At 43.6% G+C, this 22,902-nt stretch overlaps 1 protein-coding gene across 1 annotated transcript; it reads left to right on the top strand.

Moving 5' to 3' along the window:
* Positions 1 to 1,929: 1,929 nt before the first annotated feature.
* Positions 1,930 to 4,460, top strand: LOC110525664 (homeobox protein Nkx-6.3-like). Its single transcript, XM_021605996.3, has 3 exons — positions 1,930 to 2,348; positions 3,166 to 3,335; positions 3,474 to 4,460. Exons 1-3 carry the CDS (start codon positions 1,940 to 1,942, stop codon positions 3,702 to 3,704), a joined length of 810 nt encoding a protein of 269 aa, XP_021461671.2. The 5' UTR covers positions 1,930 to 1,939; the 3' UTR covers positions 3,705 to 4,460.
* The last annotated feature ends 18,442 nt before the right edge of the window (positions 4,461 to 22,902 follow it).

Here is a 22,902-nt window from a genome sequence, read left to right on the forward strand (position 1 = left end):
TAGAGGTTCAAAGGTTAGGGTTAGGGGAAGGGTTTTTCTAAAATGCAAAGTTGTTGCAAAGTAACTAAAAAGTAGTAAGTAATTGCGAAGTTGCTAATTAGCTAAAATGCTAAAGTTGTTCATGGTGAGATTCAACAAGCAACCTTGGGCTGCTAGACCCCAACCAACCACCAACCTTCTGTCTTATGTAACCATACCAAACATAACATATCATACTAATTTGAGTGTCCCGGGTTTATGTTTACTATGTTACCTCTAGTCTATGAGACCAGGCTGGTCATTCAAAACAAGGCATGTCAACCATTTGTGGTTATAAACCAAACTGCTGGTCACCCACTGCTCAAATTGGTCCGAAATAAAAGGTGAATTTGGCTGCCCTCTGTTGGAGGTTGCGGCATCAGCAGGTTCAACATCATGTGACAGGATACAGACCATCCCAATTTACATTCCAAAATCATGTCACCACTTTTGGAAAGTTACTGGACATATCGATAGTAACCAGAAAAAAGTAAGGAGAAAAGTGAGCTAATAGTCACATGTTAGATCTCCCCTCCCCCCACTAAATTGCCTCAGGAAAACTCCAAAGGTCAGGATTACACAAGATTATGCAACGCTCTTGGCGTTTCCCGTAGACTGCTATCAATCTGTCCTGGCAAGAGCAAACATTACCAGTGTAATGAATTTGACTTCTGCTAAATGTGCACATATAGACACAATTATAGAAATCAGAGCAATATGTGTGCATATTACAAATAGACTAGTTAATTAATTATTATTATTATTATTATCCTCTAATAATTTGTGAGTTTACATTCTGTAATAAATATATATAAATATAAATATAAATATACCCTTGATCCGTGAGGATTTTAATTTGTTTCTTTTAATCCTAAATAATAACTCAAATATATTTTTTAAATCAATTCACTGTTTTTTTCCCCCACTGTTTTAAAAAAATGTAACCTTTATTTAACTATTCAAGGCAATTAAGAACAAATTATTATTTACAATGACGGTTTACCAAGAGGCAAATAGAGGACAAAACATACATCAAGGCAAGAGAGACACCACAACACTACATAAAGAGAGACCTAGAACAACACAACAAACAGCAACACAACATAACAACCCAACATGGTAGCAACACAACATGACAACAAAACCTGACAGCAACACAACATGACAACACAACATGGCAGCAACGCAACATCACAACACATGCAATGGACTAAAACAGAGGAAATATAAATCTGTGTGCCGAAGCTACTTCTGCCTCAGCACCACAGAGGGCCAGGCATGTCAGGCCATCAAAAAGCAACTTGTTCACACTCTACCTTTTCAAAACACTATTAATCTGCTGTTTTCCAATAGTTGGATTTGACCAGGGAGCCAATAGAAAGGCATGAGAGCTGTGAGACCCTGACCAATCCTAAGCAGCATTCTAATGTGGCCTATCTTTATCAAGGTGCCACTCCACTTCAAGATACTGCTTATTTATGACCCCCAAGGAGAGAGCAGGGAGGAGATATTTGTCTTGAGGAGCAACTCTGTGAACACTCTTTCTCAGGTGCCACAACACATGATGCTAATTTTGGAATTACCACGTACAGTGCAATGGCACAAATCAGGTGAAGGAAGAGAGTGAAGAGGTTTTATGCTGGTACCTGCCCTCTGCTGTCATAACCAGCTAGAGAGACACCTCTGCAGATACCAGTGACCTGGAGTAATCTGGTCCTCAGTTAGGGGACATTGGCGTTTGCATAGGTCATCATTTGAACATCAACAGACTGGATTAAGAAATAAGAACACAATCAACAAACCTGTATTCATTCAGCTTGGTGAGAGAGGTGAACTTGAACCTTTGTGGGCCACACTGGGTCTTTTCATGACTGGACCTTGTTAGGTGAGTTGGTGAAATCTGGAGGCGGGACCACTTCCCATGGATCCCAACATACCGGGGTCTTTCCTGTTTAACAACAGCCTGAACCAATTCTCCTCGGACTTAAAGACACCTGTGTGTCAGTTCTCAGTGCCCAACTCCTTCTGCAAGCTCAACCCAGGCCTGAACAGCCAGCTGCAGGCAACGGGCACAGCCCAAGGCATTAGCAACATTCTCAGCCGTTCCATGATGGGTGCTACAGGCACCACCACCCTGCTCTCTGGATACCCCACCATGGGGGGCTTTGGCACTGTGGACCCAGGGGTCTACTACAACTGTGCAGACTATAACCCCTCCCTGGGCAGCTTCTCCAAGCCTGGCACTGAGTGCCCCATGAAGGGTCGCAGTGGCAGTTGCTGGGCAGAGAGCGGGTGCGAGTGGAGAGGAGGGAGGCAGCAGTGCACAGACAGTGAGTCTAACTCCACACTGTAGTCAGCTTAACATCACACCACTCACTAACCAACTGCCTGAGGCATGACATTGGCTCTTATCACTCATCCATGATATTCAGAGAATTGTATTATTAACTAGATTATTATCATGTTTTTTCTACAAGCTCAAACTAATTAATAAATGCAGTTGGGTAAATTACTCTGTAATTTCTGTTTAATTCAAAAACATCTTAGTTAAAACATTTTAATAAATTAATTTATCTCATTCAAGTTTTTAATTCAAGGTTCTGTTAGTTAAAGGTGTAAATATATTGTTGATAGAGTGTACTGTTGTCTTTGAAATACTCAATATTAGATATTGTAATCTATAATGTTATTTTATGTGCCATTGTTTAAAAACGGATTCATCCACTTGACATCATGCAAATATTTTGAACCTGATTGCATGCTATATCCAAGTATAATGCTGTGCAAGTCACATAAAACCTTTCAAGATTGCTTTTAAAATATGTGAAAAAATGAGGTATTGAGAAATGTATTCTATCTACTATTATATCTGATAATCTTTAAAACAACCATCCTAAAAAATACAGGACAATTGGTTGTATCTATGTCCTAAAATGTTTTATTTGTTTATTCATTTTGATTCCTCCAATATAAGAATATTTGACTAACATTTTACAGTTAGGAGATTCATATCTATGTAATTGACCAGGTCATCATTATTTACCTCACTATTATGAAGTCCACTATTAATATGAAGTCCACTATTAATATGAAGACTCAAAACAAAACAAAAAAAATACTTAACTGTAATATATACTTTATTTCCAGACAGTGGGCATCTAGGAGATATGTCAGGCAGGAAGAAGCACACCAGACCTACATTCAGTGGACATCAGATATTTGCCCTGGAGAAAACCTTTGAGCAGACCAAGTACTTGGCCGGGCCAGAGAGAGCTAGACTGGCCTACTCCCTGGGCATGACAGAGTCACAGGTCAAGGTAAAACAGATCTACATGCATGCACTAACAGTTAAACACATCTGAATTCATGTTGTAAAAAGTATTACAATATTGGATAATGTAATGTAAGCTGGTTAAAATAAGAAATCACAGTAAGTAAATAAATGATTTCATCAGGTGTGGTTCCAGAACCGACGTACCAAGTGGAGGAAGAAGAGTGCCTCCGAGCCTAGCTCCACCCAGGCCACACAGGGTGAGCAGGGAGGGGAGATTTCGGAGAACGAGGTGGAGGATGAGGAGTACAACAAGCCTCTGGACCCCGACTCAGACGACGAGAAGATACGACTGCTGCTGCGTAAACACCGCCGGGCTTTCTCTGTACTCCACCTTGGACCACACCACGTCTGACACACTAACACAAGCGCACACACAAACCAGATGTGCATGTTGTAGCAAGGGGTATCATGAAACAAATCATTTTGTAGTATAGACCCACAATTTAATATTCAAGCATGTTAAAAAAGACATTTACAATACAATACAGTAAATTTAAGGAGAAAAGGGGCTAATGGTTCACTTGAACTGTTGCCTTGACGTACAGCACTGTATAATGAAAACAGAGAGATGTTACAATGATTGGTGAAACAGTTAAATTGAGAATTGAACATATCAATGAGTTTCAATGTGGAAACAGGTTGACTGTTATGTGGGAAACCCATCGTGATAATCTGTTATTATGGCTGTATCAAACGTGAAAGGAAATTGTTTCTAATGTATAAAGACACATTATAGCAGACACACTGTAGAGATGATTTGTAAAGCATTGATTATGCAGTTTACAGTACCTGTTTATTTGTACAGAACAAACACAAACACTATTTGTTTTATCTAATTAATTTGCTTGTTGTACTCCTAACATTCAATATCAATTTGAATTTGTTCACAGTTAACTGCTGTACAGTAACTATGAACACAGAATACTTATATAATTAACCTTTATTAATTGAACTTGAGAGCCTGGACATGCTGTTTTCATACTGGCGTTGAGGGCACACTTAACTCAAAATAAGTCTTAACATTCTATTTCGACTAATGTGTTGGCAAGCTTTCATGACATTTGAGGGTTTCTGCACATCCAAAATAAGTCCTTTAAGTATAGTGTAAATAAATGAGGAAATTTGGAATTGTAAAATAAATTGTGAATTATTTATTGAAAACAATGGTAAAATGACTGTGTCATGCCTCTGTTTTTCTGTAATTGTTTCCAGATAAAAGACAACAATCCCCAAAACAAACTACTAATAGCACACTGGATCTGACATTAAAACAGGCACTGCCAATAGAGATTACAAGTGACAATTAAAACAGATCGGCGGTAGGGAGGCACAATCATTGAGTAGAAGAGAGGGGTCAAAGGCCAATCCCACTGTGATCTATATAGTTACCAGGGTGCTGTGGCTGAACTGGCTGGAGTGTTCTGTGTAGAAGACCAAGAAATCAGACTCATCAGCAGCTCAGTGCTGTTTGTCATTAGGACAGATGCTAAAGGAGTGTGTGAGAGTGTTCCCAGCACCAAGGAAAATCTGCATTGTGCTTGCTTCCTGTTGAAACAATGATGCTATTGATGATAATGCAATATCAAGCGTTATGACGCTTTACAACCAAGAAATGTCTACATCACCAGATAAAGAGGATATGTTAACAGACACATTCTACAGACTACAAACTTTTAGAAATATTCCCAGAATAATGCATACTGTATCAGATAACTTTCTACCACTGAAAGTGAAATACTGTAAACAGAAGAGACAAGGAATCTAGGAGGAAAGCTGAAGAGCAACACTGGTGTCAGTGTTGGCATGTTTGGGAAACGAAAACGAAAACATCCAGTTCTGGCTGTAAACATCGGAGTGAAGCAGTTGTTTGTGTCATGCAGGGCATGCCATTACTGGTGTAACAGAAAGAGAAAGACAAATAGCGATCATAGTTAGCTACCCAAAGAAAAACACTTGCATGACCCTGCGAGAGGTGCAAGTAGAATGCCAGCTGAGAAGAATCAAGCTAGCTGCAATAACATTGACATTGACTTTAAAAGGTACCCACTGGGCACAGAAGTTAATTCAACATATATTACACGTTGGTTTAACATAATTTCATTGAAATGACGTAGAAACAGAGTTGATTCAACCAGTGTGTCCAGCAGGTAGAATCTCATTAAGGGAGAATAATACGGTAATGTAATTGCAGTGGTCAACATTTATTTACAAAACTGGAAGCATTACATGAATGTAGTGTTTTTTTTGTGTTCAAGCAGAAAATTTAACAAACAGCATTAGTCCACTCCATCTAACAATACTACTGGCCTCATGTTGAACTCTAAACCAAGAGCAATCCATGGAGGGCATTACAATATGTTGACAATACCATGAATCAACTAGTATAGGTATATTATTGAGTGGGCCTTGCACTTTCCACGCAGACCCATACATTATTGATTGTAAACTAATTAAGGACATTTGACAGGGTCCAGATTACAAGGATAATCTATCTATACATTTGAACTAATGAATCCTTGTCATATCAGTCCATAATTACTTAACAGCAGATTGAGTGTCAGTCAATCAACACATACTACAGAGGAAGATTGATGACAAATTATGCATTTTCTACCTTAAAATAAGAGTACAACATTTGAATAACTTCATTAATAGGCATTGAACATTTAAGTGCATTCTGAATATTTGATACAACTATTAATCAATAAGAAATCCATGATTATATTTTAAATGTCTTTGAAATAGTCCTTATCAAAGCAAAATGATGCAAACTAGCCACCATTTCCTACAAAACAGAACATGGACAATGAACAAAGATCTGAAGAGGTTGCTACAGCACAAATAAACATAAAACATAGTAAAATAGATATACTCAATAAAATAACTGCAACCAAAATAATAAGTAGGTGTCAAGCTTCAAATTGTTCAAACTTCGCCTGCGTGAACGTGTGCATGGATGTGCATGGATGTGCATGGATGTGCATGGATGTGTGAAGGTGGTATCAAACATCCATTCAAGACACATCCACATTCAAATTAAAGAGGGGGATAGTAAACAAGTTATTGTTTGGTAAAACAGTCAAACTGATCACAGTAACTGAAACAGTCCAGAAGATGCTGCCTTGTAAAACAATGGATGCATTATTAAAAACAGAATAACATTGTGTCAGCTCCCCTGAACAAGAGAAATCTCTATTAGCACACTCTTCAATTCTCTAAAAACAAATGAAAACATATTTATGAATCTCTTAGGAGCAACTTTAAAGGACCCAGTCATAGTTTGTGGAATAAAGCACTTCATGGTAACAAGAATGTAACTACCTACTGTACCACCGGCAATACGCATCAGAAAGGAAAATAGACTACATAAATCATGATGTCCTTATAAATACTTATAAGTATTTATGTGCTGATATTGTCTGAATGTGGAACATTTCCATTTAATTGAATATTCACAGAAGCTGACACAACATTTAGCCACCCATGTCTGCTCTGATGTCCGATAGAGTAGACTAACCTTACAGTTGAACCATATGTTTGTACATTACATAGGCCCACCTGTCACGTCTTGACCTAAGTTCCTTTTTTATGTCTCTATTTTGTTTGGTCAGGGCGTGAGTTGGGGTGTGTATTCTATGTTTTGTTCTAGGTTTTGTACTTCTATGTGTTTGGCCTTGTAACGGTTTTCTTGATGAGAAGGAGAGTCGGACCAAAATGCGGCGTGTCTATTGCAATCCATGTTTAATGAAGTGACACACTAAACACAAACACTATCAAAACAATAAACTTAACGAAAACCGAAACAGCCTATACTTGTGTAACCTAACACAGAACAATGACACTAAGGACACTAAGGATAATCACCCCCGACAAACTCAAAGAATATGGCTGCCTAAATATGGTTCCCAATCAGAGACAACGATAAACACCTGCCTCTGATTGAGAACCACTTCAGACAGCCATAGACTTAGCTAGAACACCCCACTAGCTACAATCCCCATACATACACACCACATACAAAAACCCATGCCACACCCTGGCCTGACCAAATAAATAAAGATAAACACAAAATACTTTGACCAGGGTGTGACAGAACCCCCCCCTAAGGTGCGGACTCCCGAACGCACCTCAAAACAATAGGGAGGGTCCGGGTGGGCGTCTGTCCATGGTGGCGGCTCCGGCGCGGGACGTGGACCCCACTCAATCAATGTCTTAGTCCCTTCTCCTCGCGTCCCTGGATAGTCCACCCTCGCCTCCGACCATGGCCTAGTAGTCCTCACCCAGAACCCCACTGGACTGAGGAGCAGATCGGGACTGAGGGGCAGCTCGGGACTGAGGCAGCTCGGAACTGAGGGGAAGCTCAGGAGTGAGAGGAAGCTCAGGCAGGTTGATGAATCTACCAGATCCTGGCTGGCTGGTGGTTTTGGCAGATCCTGGCTGACTGGCAGATCTGGAAGAGTCTGGTCGACTGGCAGATCTGGAAGAGTCTGGTCGACTGGCAGATCTGGAAGAGTCTGGTCGACTGGCAGATCTGGAAGAGTCTGGTCGACTGGCAGATCTGGAAGAGTCTGGTCGACTGGCAGATCTGGAAGAGTCTGGTCGACTGGCAGATCTGGAAGAGTCTGGTCGACTGGCAGATCTGGAAGAGTCTGGTCGACTGGCAGATCTGGAAGAGTCTGGTCGACTGGCAGATCTGGAAGAGTCTGGTCGACTGGCAGATCTGGAAGAGTCTGGTCGACTGGCAGATCTGGAAGAGTCTGGTCGACTGGCAGATCTGGAAGAGTCTGGTCGACTGGCAGCTCTGGCTGCTCCATGCTGACTGACAGCTCTGGCTGCTCCATGCTGACTGGCAGCTCTGGCTGCTCCATGCTGACTGGCAGCTCTGGCTGCTCCATGCTGACTGGCAGCTCTGGCTGCTCCATGCTGACTGGCAGCTCCATGCTGACTGGCAGCTCTGGCTGCTCCATGCTGACTGGCAGCTCTGGCTGCTCCATGCTGACTGGCAGCTCTGGCTGCTCCATGCTGACTGGCTGCTCTGGCTGCTCCATGCTGACTGGCTGCTCTGGCTGCTCCATGCTGACTGGCTGCTCTGGCTGCTCCATGCTGACTGGCGGCCCTGGCTGCTCCATGCTGATCGGCAGCTCTGGCGGCTCCTTGCAGACTGGCAGCTCTGGCGGCTCCTTGCAGACTGGCAGCTCTGGCGGCTCCTTGCAGACTGGCAGCTTTGGCGGCATCCTGCAGACTGGCAGCTCTGGCGGCTCCTTGCAGACTGGCAGCTCCTTGCAGACTGGCAGCTCCTTGCAGACTGGCAGCTCCTTGCAGACTGGCAGCTCCTTGCAGACTGGCAGCTCCTTGCAGACTGGCAGCTCCTTGCAGACTGGCAGCTCCTTGCAGACTGGCAGCTCCTTGCAGACTGGCAGCTCTATGCAGACTGGCAGCTCTATGCAGACTGGCAGCTCCTTGCAAACTGGCAGGTCTATGCAAACTGGCAGTTCTGAACAGGCGGGAGACTCCGGCAGCGCTGTAGAGAAGGAAGGCTCTAACAGCGCTAAACAGGCGGGAGACTCCGACAGCGCTGGAGAGGAGGAGGGCTCCGACAGCGCTGGACAGGCGAGGCGCACTGTAGGCTTGATGCGTGGTGCTGGCACTGGTGGTACTGGGCCGAGGACACGCACAGGAAGCCTGGTGCGGGGAGCTGCTACCGGAGGGCTGGGGTGTGGAGGTGGCACAGGATGGGTTAGACCGTGAAGGCGTACTGGAGATCTTGAGAGCGGTGCTGGGACAGGACGTGCAAGACTAGGGAGGTGCACAGGAGGCCTGGTACGTGAGACTGGCACCATCTTCACCAGCCGACTAACACGCACCTCAGGACGAGTATGGAGCGCTGACCCAGGTGCCATCAAATCCCCGACACGCTCCGTCGGGCGAATTCCATGTTTAAAACACCAACACAGCAACTCCCTCATTTCTCTCTCCTCCAATTTCCCCATTAACTCCTTCACAGTCTCTGTTTCGCTCACCTCCAACACCGGCTCTGGTTCTGGTCTCCTCCTTGGCTCCTCACGATAAACAGGGAGAGTTGGCTCAGGTCTGGCTCCTGACTCTGCCACACTCTCCCTGAGCCCCCCCCCAAGAAATTTTTGGGGCTGACTATGGGGCCTCCGTCCGCGCCGCCTTGCTTGCTTCGCAAACTCCATTCTCCTATATCCTTCCGCGCACTGCTCCATCGAATCCCAGGCGGGCTCCGGCACTCTCCCTGGGTCGACCGCCCACCTGTCTATCTCCTCCCAAGAAGTATAGTCCATACTGTACTCCACTTTGGGCTGTTCCTGCCTGTTGACACGCTGCTTGGTCCCTTTGTGGTGGGTGATTATGTAACGGTTTTCTTGATGAGAAGGAGAGTCGGACCAAAATGCGGCGTGTCTATTGCAATCCATGTTTAATGAAGTGACACACTAAACACAAACACTATCAAAACAATAAACTTAACGAAAACCGAAACAGCCTATACTTGTGTAACCTAACACAGAACAATGACACTAAGGACACTAAGGACACTAAGGACACTAAGGACACTAAGGACACTAAGGACACTAAGGACACTAAGGACACTAAGGACACTAAGGACACTAAGGACACTAAGGACACTAAGGACACTAAGGACACTAAGGACACTAAGGACACTAAGGACACTAAGGACACTAAGGACAATCACCCCCGACAAACTCAAAGAATATGGCTGCCTAAATATGGTTCCCAATCAGAGACAACGATAAACACCTGCCTCTGATTGAGAACCACTTCAGACAGCCATAGACTTAGCTAGAACACCCCACTAGCTACAATCCCCATACATACACACCACATACAAAAACCCATGCCACACCCTGGCCTGACCAAATAAATAAAGATAAACACAAAATACTTTGACCAGGGTGTGACAGGCCTGGTATGGTTCCCAATCAGAGACAGCTGTCAATCGTTGTTTCTGATTGAGAACAATACTTAGGTAGCCTGTTCCCACCTGTGTTTGTGGGTAGTTGTTTTCTGTTTTGTGTTGTTTCACCTGACAGGACTGTTTCGTTTCTTACATCCTCGTTGTCATTTTTTGAAAGGAAGGCGCATTTTCACATTTCATACTGACCTTATGGGCTCCCAGCCTGAATCTGGCCCACTGGTCTTTTACATCATTTTATTGATTTAAGCTGAGTTTATAACACCATTGAGATAGTAGGTTAGGAAAAATGACCTCAGCGTGGCATTAGGGGGCAAATGGAGCGTTTTGTTGGAGTTCACTCTTCCAAGGATGAGCTGGGATAGTATGTACATACTGGTGAAATGTATATTTCCAACAAAAGACTGCACAACATAATAATGCACAGAGAAATGTACACTACTGCTCTGTTCTGACAAACATGCTGACGGTGCATTGAAATACTGTAGCAGCTTTTGTTTAATGTGTTTGTGAGTGTTTGCTTTTAGCATGCTTATGTTGATGGTAAACAGTTAAAACAGTCAGACAATAAATAAGTAAAATAAAAGACTACTAACATACAAATTAAAAGCATGCATGAATATTCCATTCAGGGATGTCAGACGGAATGAAAGTCAATACTTAATTATAAACCCTTGACACTTTAAAACCATTTAACCAGCTGAAGTCAGGGTATTTACTTGGCAGAGTGCCAGAGTGTGTATATGTGTGTGTCCTCACATGTCTCCTTCCTCCCATTGGGTGAGAGCTGGTCCCTCCCTGACAAGACCATGGCCTAAACATCAGCAGTCCCACAGTCACATAGTCGATTGTCTTTACATTGGTCCTATTCCATCCAGCAATCCTATTCCAACGATCCATCACTGAAGAGAGGACTCCCAGAAAATACCCTGTCCCGGTGTACATTTTGGGGTATGGATGGCGAGACGTATGGCCAAGCACAGGACAAGGCAAATTGTCTGTCAAAAAAATCCATAAGGCTGATGATCAAATCTGTGATGATGTCACCCAACTCATGGCAATCAATAACTTGGAGTGAGAGGAGAATAGAATGTGAGAGACTTGGTTGGGTGGAAACTGACTGACTGCATGCAATTCAGGGAGAGGCTGGGTGCCGTGACTGGGTAGGAGCTGCTCTGTTTATCCTCTGGTACGGATAGCGGAGTGGGAGTGTGTGATGGTGATGACCAATGTTGGATAGACACTGGCTTAGATAATGGGAGAAAAGTTTACTCTATTTACCATCCACAAGGAAAACATACAGTAACATCTAGAAATGATCTATAAATTGTTTCAATGTGTAAATTAATGATATCAGATTGCTAAAGGAGTTCCTAAAAAACAAAAGAAGATACAAGTCCAAATTGGGTGAAATCCTGCTGGATTCATAGACGGAACCAGGATAGCCATGGCAGACCAGAGAATCACATATTATATGCTTTGGTATGCTGTCCCCTCATTGAAAAGCTAATTGACAGCCGTAAGTCCTTCTGAACCATGGCTTTTATCACTGTTAGAACCTTCTGAAGAGGAATCCTCTTTAAGGAGAAAACCATCATATGAAAAAGTCATAGAAATGGCAGCAAAACAATATCACAGCCGTAAAAATGCCAATACACTGCCCTGCACAATGAATGTCTCTCTGGGCGGCAATCTGTCTGGTAATGAATGAAAAGAGGACCCACATTGGGCTTAGTGTAGCCACACACAGCAACAGTAGAGAGGATTCTATAGACATAGATGGCCCAGCTACGTTATGGACAAAGGATGCAGTTTGTCCACAGAGGCACTTCATCTTAGTTCATATCCCAACAGCACTCCACTGGGCCAGCCTGGCCTATGGCGAATAAGGCCCGAGAGCTGGACAAGATTACGGCCTGTGATCGCTATTTCAGAGACCCCCTCGATATAATCCTGTAAACCTACAGAACATACACTACACACTCACTAGCACATTTACTCTTACCACAGAGGGATCCTTGTCAATGGCCATTTGTCTTCAGTGCAAAGGACAAGAAAACAGTCTGGGGAAAAATAAAGAATACACAATGGTTCATCAGTATAGTCCTGTTTATCAAGGGCCATTTTCAAGAGCAGACATGTTACATTATATATAAACAGTACCCGTCAAAAGTTTAGACACACCTACTCATTTAAAGGATTTTCTTTATTTAAAAAAAAATGTTACATTGTAGAATAATAGTGAAGACATCAAAACTATGAACTAACACATGCCAAGTCATGTAGTAACAAAAATGTATTAAACATATCAAAATAGATTTTATAATTGAGATTCTTCAAAGTAGCCACCTTTTTCCTTCAATATAGCTTTGCACACTCTTGGCATTCTCTCAACCAGCTTCATGAGGTTGTCTCCTGGAATGCTTTTCAATTAACAGGTGTGTCTTGATAAATGTTAATTTGTGTAATTTCTTTACTTCTTGATGCGTTTGAGCCAATCAGTTGTGTTGTGACAATGTAGGGGTGGCATACAGAAGATAGTTCTATTTGGTAAAAGACCAAGTCCATATTATGGCAAGAACAGCTCAAATAAGCAAAGAGAAACGACAGTCCATCATTACTTTAAAGACATGACAGTCAGTCAATCCAGAAAAATAATTTTGAACGTTTCTTCAAGTGCAGTCGCAAAGCGCTATGATGAAACTAGCTCTCATGATGACCGCCACAGGAAAGGAAGACCCAGAGTTACCTCTTCTACAAAGGATACGTTCATCAGAGTTAACTGCATCTCAGATTGCAGCCCAAATGCTTCACAGACCTCAAGTAACAAACACATGTCAACATCAACTGTTCAGAGGAGACTGCATTAATCATGCCTTCATGGTTGAATTGCTGCAAAGAAACCACCACTTAAGGACACCAATAAGAAGAAGAGACTTAATTGGGCCAAGAAACATGAACAATGGACATTAGACTGGTGGAAATCTGCCCTTTGGTCTGATGAGTCCAAATTTGAGATTTTTGGTTCCAACTGCCATGTCTTTGTGAGACGCAGAGTAGGTGAATGGATGATCTCCGCATGTGTGGTTCCCACCGTGAAGCATGGAAAAAGAGGTGTGATGGTGCTTTGTTGGTGACATTGTCAGTGATTTCGAGTTCAAGGCACACTTAACCAGCATGGCTGCCACAGCATTCTGCAGCGATACGCCATCCCATCTGGTTTGTGCTTAGTTGGACTATCATTTGTTTTTCAACAGGACAATGATCCAAAACACACCTCCAGGCTGTGTAAGGGCTATTTGACCAAGAAGGATAGTGATGGAGTGCTGCATCAGATGACCTGGCCTCCACAATCACCCGACCTTAACCCAATTGTGATGGTTTGGGATGAGTTGGACCGCAGAGAGAAGGAAAAGCAGCCAACAAAAGCTCAGCATATGTGGGAACTCCTTCAAGACAGTTGTAAAAGCATTCCTCATGAAGTTGGTTGGAAGAATTCTAAGAGTGTGCAAAGCTGTCATCAAGGCAAAGGGTGGCTACTTTGAAGAACCTAAAATATAAAACATATTTCGATGTAACACTTTTTTGGTTACTACATGATTCCACATGTGTTATTTCATAGTTTTAATGCCTTCACTATTATTCTAAAAAAATAGTAATAATAAAGACAAACCCTTGAATGAGTAGGTGTGTCCAAACATTTGACTTGTACTTTAACTGTCACCGAATCTAGGAAAGTCTCAGAACACCTTAGGCCGTTCTGGAGCAACTTCATTTCAGAAAGGAAATGCCAAGTTTAACCATTTATTAGATAGAATTACAATGCATAGTCTAGGCGTTAGGCTCTGCTCCTTCAGGGTAGCTCACTGCCAGAGCAAAGCATCATACACAGATGATAAAACAACTACAGGTCAGTACAATATGCTATACCAAATCCCCTGAAGGAAGAAACAGAACCCAGACAGTTGAAGGCCCCAAAACAAACTACTAATAGCACACTGGATCTGACATTAAAACAGGCACTGCCAATAGAGATTACAAGTGACAATTAAAACAGATCGGCGGTAGGGAGGCACAATCATTGAGTAGAAGAGAGGGGTCAAAGGCCAATCCCACTGTGATCTATATAGTTACCAGGGTGCTGTGGCTGAACTGGCTGGAGTGTTCTGTGTAGAAGACCAAGAAATCAGACTCATCAGCAGCTCAGTGCTGTTTGTCATTAGGACAGATGCTAAAGGAGTGTGTGAGAGTGTTCCCAGCACCAAGGAAAATCTGCATTGTGCTTGCTTCCTGTTGAAACAATGATGCTATTGATGATAATGCAATATCAAGCGTTATGACGCTTTACAACCAAGAAATGTCTACATCACCAGATAAAGAGGATATGTTAAGACACATTCTACAGACTACAAACTTTTAGAAATATTCCCAGAATAATGCATACTGTATCAGATAACTTTCTACCACTGAAAGTGAAATACTGTAAACAGAAGAGACAAGGAATCTAGGAGGAAAGCTGAAGAGCAACACTGGTGTCAGTGTTGGCATGTTTGGGAAACGAAAACGAAAACATCCAGTTCTGGCTGTAAACATCGGAGTGAAGCAGTTGTTTGTGTCATGCAGGGCATGCCATTACTGGTGTAACAGAAAGAGAAAGACAAATAGCGATCATAGTTAGCTACCCAAAGAAAAACACTTGCATGACCCTGCGAGAGGTGCAAGTAGAATGCCAGCTGAGAAGAATCAAGCTAGCTGCAATAACATTGACATTGACTTTAAAAGGTACCCACTGGGCACAGAAGTTAATTCAACATATATTACACGTTGGTTTAACATAATTTCATTGAAATGACGTAGAAACAGAGTTGATTCAACCAGTGTGTCCAGCGGGTAGAATCTCATTAAGGGAGAATAATACGGTAATGTAATTGCAGTGGTCAACATTTATTTACAAAACTGGAAGCATTACATGAATGTAGTGTTTTTTTTGTGTTCAAGCAGAAAATTTAACAAACAGCATTAGTCCACTCCATCTAACAATACTACTGGCCTCATGTTGAACTCTAAACCAAGAGCAATCCATGGAGGGCATTACAATATGTTGACAATACCATGAATCAACTAGTATAGGTATATTATTGAGTGGGCCTTGCACTTTCCACGCAGACCCATACATTATTGATTGTAAACTAATTAAGGACATTTGACAGGGTCCAGATTACAAGGATAATCTATCTATACATTTGAACTAATGAATCCTTGTCATATCAGTCCATAATTACTTAACAGCAGATTGAGTGTCAGTCAATCAACACATACTACAGAGGAAGATTGATGACAAATTATGCATTTTCTACCTTAAAATAAGAGTACAACATTTGAATAACTTCATTAATAGGCATTGAACATTTAAGTGCATTCTGAATATTTGATACAACTATTAATCAATAAGAAATCCATGATTATATTTTAAATGTCTTTGAAATAGTCCTTATCAAAGCAAAATGATGCAAACTAGCCACCATTTCCTACAAAACAGAACATGGACAATGAACAAAGATCTGAAGAGGTTGCTACAGCACAAATAAACATAAAACATAGTAAAATAGATATACTCAATAAAATAACTGCAACCAAAATAATAAGTAGGTGTCAAGCTTCAAATTGTTCAAACTTCGCCTGCGTGAACGTGTGCATGGATGTGCATGGATGTGCGTATGTGTGAAGGTGGTATCAAACATCCATTCAAGACACATCCACATTCAAATTAAAGAGGGGGATAGTAAACAAGTTATTGTTTGGTAAAACAGTCAAACTGATCACAGTAACTGAAACAGTCCAGAAGATGCTGCCTTGTAAAACAATGGATGCATTATTAAAAACAGAATAACATTGTGTCAGCTCCCCTGAACAAGAGAAATCTCTATTAGCACACTCTTCAATTCTCTAAAAACAAATGAAAACATATTTATGAATCTCTTAGGAGCAACTTTAAAGGACCCAGTCATAGTTTGTGGAATAAAGCACTTCATGGTAACAAGAATGTAACTACCTACTGTACCACCGGCAATACGCATCAGAAAGGAAAATAGACTACATAAATCATGATGTCCTTATAAATACTTATAAGTATTTATGTGCTGATATTGTCTGAATGTGGAACATTTCCATTTAATTGAATATTCACAGAAGCTGACACAACATTTAGCCACCCATGTCTGCTCTGATGTCCGATAGAGTAGACTAACCTTACAGTTGAACCATATGTTTGTACATTACATAGGCCCACCTGTCACGTCTTGACCTAAGTTCCTTTTTTATGTCTCTATTTTGTTTGGTCAGGGCGTGAGTTGGGGTGTGTATTCTATGTTTTGTTCTAGGTTTTGTACTTCTATGTGCTTGGCCTTGTAACGGTTTTCTTGATGAGAAGGAGAGTCGGACCAAAATGCGGCGTGTCTATTGCAATCCATGTTTAATGAAGTGACACACTAAACACAAACACTATCAAAACAATAAACTTAACGAAAACCGAAACAGCCTATACTTGTGTAACCTAACACAGAACAATGACACTAAGGACACTAAGGATAATCACCCCCGACAAACTCAAAGAATATGGCTGCCTAAATATGGTTCCCAATCAGAGACAACGATAAACACCTGCCTCTGATTGAGAACCACTTCAGACAGCCATAGACTTAGCTAGAACACCCCACTAGCTACAATCCCCATACATACACACCACATACAAAAACCCATGCCACACCCTGGCCTGACCAAATAAATAAAGATAAACACAAAATACTTTGACCAGGGTGTGACAGAACCCCCCCCCTAAGGTGCGGACTCCCGAACGCACCTCAAAACAATAGGGAGGGTCCGGGTGGGCGTCTGTCCATGGTGGCGGCTCCGGTGCGGGACGTGGACCCCACTCAATCAATGCCTTAGTCCCTTCTCCTCGCGTCCCTGGATAGTCCACCCTCGCCTCCGACCATGGCCTAGTAGTCCTCACCCAGAACCCCACTGGACTGAGGAGCAGATCGGGACTGAGGGGCAGCTCGGGACTGAGGCAGCTCGGAACTGAGGGGAAGCTCAGGAGTGAGAGGAAGCTCAGGAGTGAGAGGAAGCTCAGGAGTGAGAGGAAGCTCAGGCAGGTTGATGAATCTACCAGATCCTGGCTGGCTGGTGGTTTTGGCAGATCCTGGCTGACTGGCGGTTTTGGCAGATCCTGGCTGACTGGCAGATCTGGAAGAGTCTGGTCGACTGGCAGATCTGGAAGAGTCTGGTCGACTGGCAGATCTGGAAGAGTCTGGTCGACTGGCAGATCTGGAAGAGTCTGGTCGACTGGCAGATCTGGAAGAGTCTGGTCGACTGGCAGATCTGGAAGAGTCTGGTCGACTGGCAGATCTGGAAGAGTCTGGTCGACTGGCAGATCTGGAAGAGTCTGGTCGACTGGCAGATCTGGAAGAGTCTGGTCGACTGGCAGATCTGGAAGAGTCTGGTCGACTGGCAGCTCTGGCTGCTCCATGCTGACTGACAGCTCTGGCTGCTCCATGCTGACTGACAGCTCTGGCTGCTCCATGCTGACTGGCAGCTCTGGCTGCTCCATGCTGACTGGCAGCTCTGGCTGCTCCATGCTGACTGGCAGCTCTGGCTGCTCCATGCTGACTGGCAGCTCCATGCTGACTGGCAGCTCTGGCTGCTCCATGCTGACTGGCAGCTCTGGCTGCTCCATGCTGACTGGCAGCTCTGGCTGCTCCATGCTGACTGGCTGCTCTGGCTGCTCCATGCTGACTGGCTGCTCTGGCTGCTCCATGCTGACTGGCTGCTCTGGCTGCTCCATGCTGACTGGCGGCCCTGGCTGCTCCATGCTGATCGGCAGCTCTGGCGGCTCCTTGCAGACTGGCAGCTCTGGCGGCTCCTTGCAGACTGGCAGCTCTGGCGGCTCCTTGCAGACTGGCAGCTTTGGCGGCATCCTGCAGACTGGCAGCTCTGGCGGCTCCTTGCAGACTGGCAGCTCCTTGCAGACTGGCAGCTCCTTGCAGACTGGCAGATCCTTGCAGACTGGCAGCTCCATGCAGACTGGCAGCTCCTTGCAGACTGGCAGCTCCTTGCAGACTGGCAGCTCCTTGCAGACTGGCAGCTCTATGCAGACTGGCAGCTCCTTGCAAACTGGCAGGTCTATGCAAACTGGCAGTTCTGAACAGGCGGGAGACTCCGGCAGCGCTGTAGAGAAGGAAGGCTCTAACAGCGCTAAACAGGCGGGAGACTCCGACAGCGCTGGAGAGGAGGAGGGCTCCGACAGCGCTGGACAGGCGAGGCGCACTGTAGGCTTGATGCGTGGTGCTGGCACTGGTGGTACTGGGCCGAGGACACGCACAGGAAGCCTGGTGCGGGGAGCTGCTACCGGAGGGCTGGGGTGTGGAGGTGGCACAGGATGGGTTAGACCGTGAAGGCGTACTGGAGATCTTGAGAGCGGTGCTGGGACAGGACGTGCAAGACTAGGGAGGTGCACAGGAGGCCTGGTACGTGAGACTGGCACCATCTTCACCAGCCGACTAACACACACCTCAGGACGAGTATGGAGCGCTGACCCAGGTGCCATCAAATCCCCGACACGCTCCGTCGGGCGAATTCCATGTTTAAAACACCAACACAGCAACTCCCTCATTTCTCTCTCCTCCAATTTCCCCATTAACTCCTTCACAGTCTCTGTTTCGCTCACCTCCAACACCGGCTCTGGTTCTGGTCTCCTCCTTGGCTCCTCACGATAAACAGGGAGAGTTGGCTCAGGTCTGGCTCCTGACTCTGCCACACTCTCCCTGAGCCCCCCCCCAAGAAATTTTTGGGGCTGACTATGGGGCCTCCGTCCGCGCCGCCTTGCTTGCTTCGCAAACTCCATTCTCCTATATCCTTCCGCGCACTGCTCCATCGAATCCCAGGCGGGCTCCGGCACTCTCCCTGGGTCGACCGCCCACCTGTCTATCTCCTCCCAAGAAGTATAGTCCATACTGTACTCCACTTTGGGCTGTTCCTGCCTGTTGACACGCTGCTTGGTCCCTTTGTGGTGGGTGATTATGTAACGGTTTTCTTGATGAGAAGGAGAGTCGGACCAAAATGCGGCGTGTCTATTGCAATCCATGTTTAATGAAGTGACACACTAAACACAAACACTATCAAAACAATAAACTTAACGAAAACCGAAACAGCCTATACTTGTGTAACCTAACACAGAACAATGACACTAAGGACACTAAGGACACTAAGGACACTAAGGACACTAAGGACACTAAGGACACTAAGGACACTAAGGACACTAAGGACACTAAGGACACTAAGGACACTAAGGACACTAAGGACACTAAGGACACTAAGGACACTAAGGACACTAAGGACACTAAGGACACTAAGGACACTAAGGACACTAAGGACAATCACCCCCGACAAACTCAAAGAATATGGCTGCCTAAATATGGTTCCCAATCAGAGACAACGATAAACACCTGCCTCTGATTGAGAACCACTTCAGACAGCCATAGACTTAGCTAGAACACCCCACTAGCTACAATCCCCATACATACACACCACATACAAAAACCCATGCCACACCCTGGCCTGACCAAATAAATAAAGATAAACACAAAATACTTTGACCAGGGTGTGACAGGCCTGGTATGGTTCCCAATCAGAGACAGCTGTCAATCGTTGTTTCTGATTGAGAACAATACTTAGGTAGCCTGTTCCCACCTGTGTTTGTGGGTAGTTGTTTTCTGTTTTGTGTTGTTTCACCTGACAGGACTGTTTCGTTTCTTACATCCTCGTTGTCATTTTTTGAAAGGAAGGCGCATTTTCACATTTCATACTGACCTTATGGGCTCCCAGCCTGAATCTGGCCCACTGGTCTTTTACATCATTTTATTGATTTAAGCTGAGTTTATAACACCATTGAGATAGTAGGTTAGGAAAAATGACCTCAGCGTGGCATTAGGGGGCAAATGGAGCGTTTTGTTGGAGTTCACTCTTCCAAGGATGAGCTGGGATAGTATGTACATACTGGTGAAATGTATATTTCCAACAAAAGACTGCACAACATAATAATGCACAGAGAAATGTACACTACTGCTCTGTTCTGACAAACATGCTGACGGTGCATTGAAATACTGTAGCAGCTTTTGTTTAATGTGTTTGTGAGTGTTTGCTTTTAGCATGCTTATGTTGATGGTAAACAGTTAAAACAGTCAGACAATAAATAAGTAAAATAAAAGACTAACATACAAATTAAAAGCATGCATGAATATTCCATTCAGGGATGTCAGACGGAATGAAAGTCAATACTTAATTATAAACCCTTGACACTTTAAAACCATTTAACCAGCTGAAGTCAGGGTATTTACTTGGCAGAGTGCCAGAGTGTGTATATGTGTGTGTCCTCACATGTCTCCTTCCTCCCATTGGGTGAGAGCTGGTCCCTCCCTGACAAGACCATGGCCTAAACATCAGCAGTCCCACAGTCACATAGTCGATTGTCTTTACATTGGTCCTATTCCATCCAGCAATCCTATTCCAACGATCCATCACTGAAGAGAGGACTCCCAGAAAATACCCTGTCCCGGTGTACATTTTGGGGTATGGATGGCGAGACGTATGGCCAAGCACAGGACAAGGCAAATTGTCTGTCAAAAAAATCCATAAGGCTGATGATCAAATCTGTGATGATGTCACCCAACTCATGGCAATCAATAACTTGGAGTGAGAGGAGAATAGAATGTGAGAGACTTGGTTGGGTGGAAACTGACTGACTGCATGCAATTCAGGGAGAGGCTGGGTGCCGTGACTGGGTAGGAGCTGCTCTGTTTATCCTCTGGTACGGATAGCGGAGTGGGAGTGTGTGATGGTGATGACCAATGTTGGATAGACACTGGCTTAGATAATGGGAGAAAAGTTTACTCTATTTACCATCCACAAGGAAAACATACAGTAACATCTAGAAATGATCTATAAATTGTTTCAATGTGTAAATTAATGATATCAGATTGCTAAAGGAGTTCCTAAAAAACAAAAGAAGATACAAGTCCAAATTGGGTGAAATCCTGCTGGATTCATAGACGGAACCAGGATAGCCATGGCAGACCAGAGAATCACATATTATATGCTTTGGTATGCTGTCCCCTCATTGAAAAGCTAATTGACAGCCGTAAGTCCTTCTGAACCATGGCTTTTATCACTGTTAGAACCTTCTGAAGAGGAATCCTCTTTAAGGAGAAAACCATCATATGAAAAAGTCATAGAAATGGCAGCAAAACAATATCACAGCCGTAAAAATGCCAATACACTGCCCTGCACAATGAATGTCTCTCTGGGCGGCAATCTGTCTGGTAATGAATGAAAAGAGGACCCACATTGGGCTTAGTGTAGCCACACACAGCAACAGTAGAGAGGATTCTATAGACATAGATGGCCCAGCTACGTTATGGACAAAGGATGCAGTTTGTCCACAGAGGCACTTCATCTTAGTTCATATCCCAACAGCACTCCACTGGGCCAGCCTGGCCTATGGCGAATAAGGCCCGAGAGCTGGACAAGATTACGGCCTGTGATCGCTATTTCAGAGACCCCCTCGATATAATCCTGTAAACCTACAGAACATACACTACACACTCACTAGCACATTTACTCTTACCACAGAGGGATCCTTGTCAATGGCCATTTGTCTTCAGTGCAAAGGACAAGAAAACAGTCTGGGGAAAAATAAAGAATACACAATGGTTCATCAGTATAGTCCTGTTTATCAAGGGCCATTTTCAAGAGCAGACATGTTACATTATATATAAACAGTACCCGTCAAAAGTTTAGACACACCTACTCATTTAAAGGATTTTCTTTATTTAAAAAAAAATGTTACATTGTAGAATAATAGTGAAGACATCAAAACTATGAACTAACACATGCCAAGTCATGTAGTAACAAAAATGTATTAAACATATCAAAATAGATTTTATAATTGAGATTCTTCAAAGTAGCCACCTTTTTCCTTCAATATAGCTTTGCACACTCTTGGCATTCTCTCAACCAGCTTCATGAGGTTGTCTCCTGGAATGCTTTTCAATTAACAGGTGTGTCTTGATAAATGTTAATTTGTGTAATTTCTTTACTTCTTGATGCGTTTGAGCCAATCAGTTGTGTTGTGACAATGTAGGGGTGGCATACAGAAGATAGTTCTATTTGGTAAAAGACCAAGTCCATATTATGGCAAGAACAGCTCAAATAAGCAAAGAGAAACGACAGTCCATCATTACTTTAAAGACATGACAGTCAGTCAATCCAGAAAAATAATTTTGAACGTTTCTTCAAGTGCAGTCGCAAAGCGCTATGATGAAACTAGCTCTCATGATGACCGCCACAGGAAAGGAAGACCCAGAGTTACCTCTTCTACAAAGGATACGTTCATCAGAGTTAACTGCATCTCAGATTGCAGCCCAAATGCTTCACAGACCTCAAGTAACAAACACATGTCAACATCAACTGTTCAGAGGAGACTGCATTAATCATGCCTTCATGGTTGAATTGCTGCAAAGAAACCACCACTTAAGGACAC

Source organism: Oncorhynchus mykiss, chromosome 6 (assembly GCF_057628025.1).
Source record: "Oncorhynchus mykiss isolate SJ-2025 chromosome 6, ASM5762802v1, whole genome shotgun sequence".
NCBI lineage: Eukaryota > Metazoa > Chordata > Actinopteri > Salmoniformes > Salmonidae > Oncorhynchus > Oncorhynchus mykiss.

What these genes read in the sequence shown, in the direction of transcription:
- LOC110525664 (XM_021605996.3), top strand. Translation starts at nt 1,940, where the DNA reads ATGGATCCCAACATACCGGGGTCTTTCCTGTTTAACAACAGCCTGAAC. An exon ending in GAGGCAGCAGTGCACAGACA is followed by an intron (nt 2,349 to 3,165) that starts GTGAGTCTAACT and finishes CTTTATTTCCAG; the next exon opens with ACAGTGGGCATCTAGGAGAT. An exon ending in TGACAGAGTCACAGGTCAAG is followed by an intron (nt 3,336 to 3,473) that starts GTAAAACAGATC and finishes TGATTTCATCAG; the next exon opens with GTGTGGTTCCAGAACCGACG.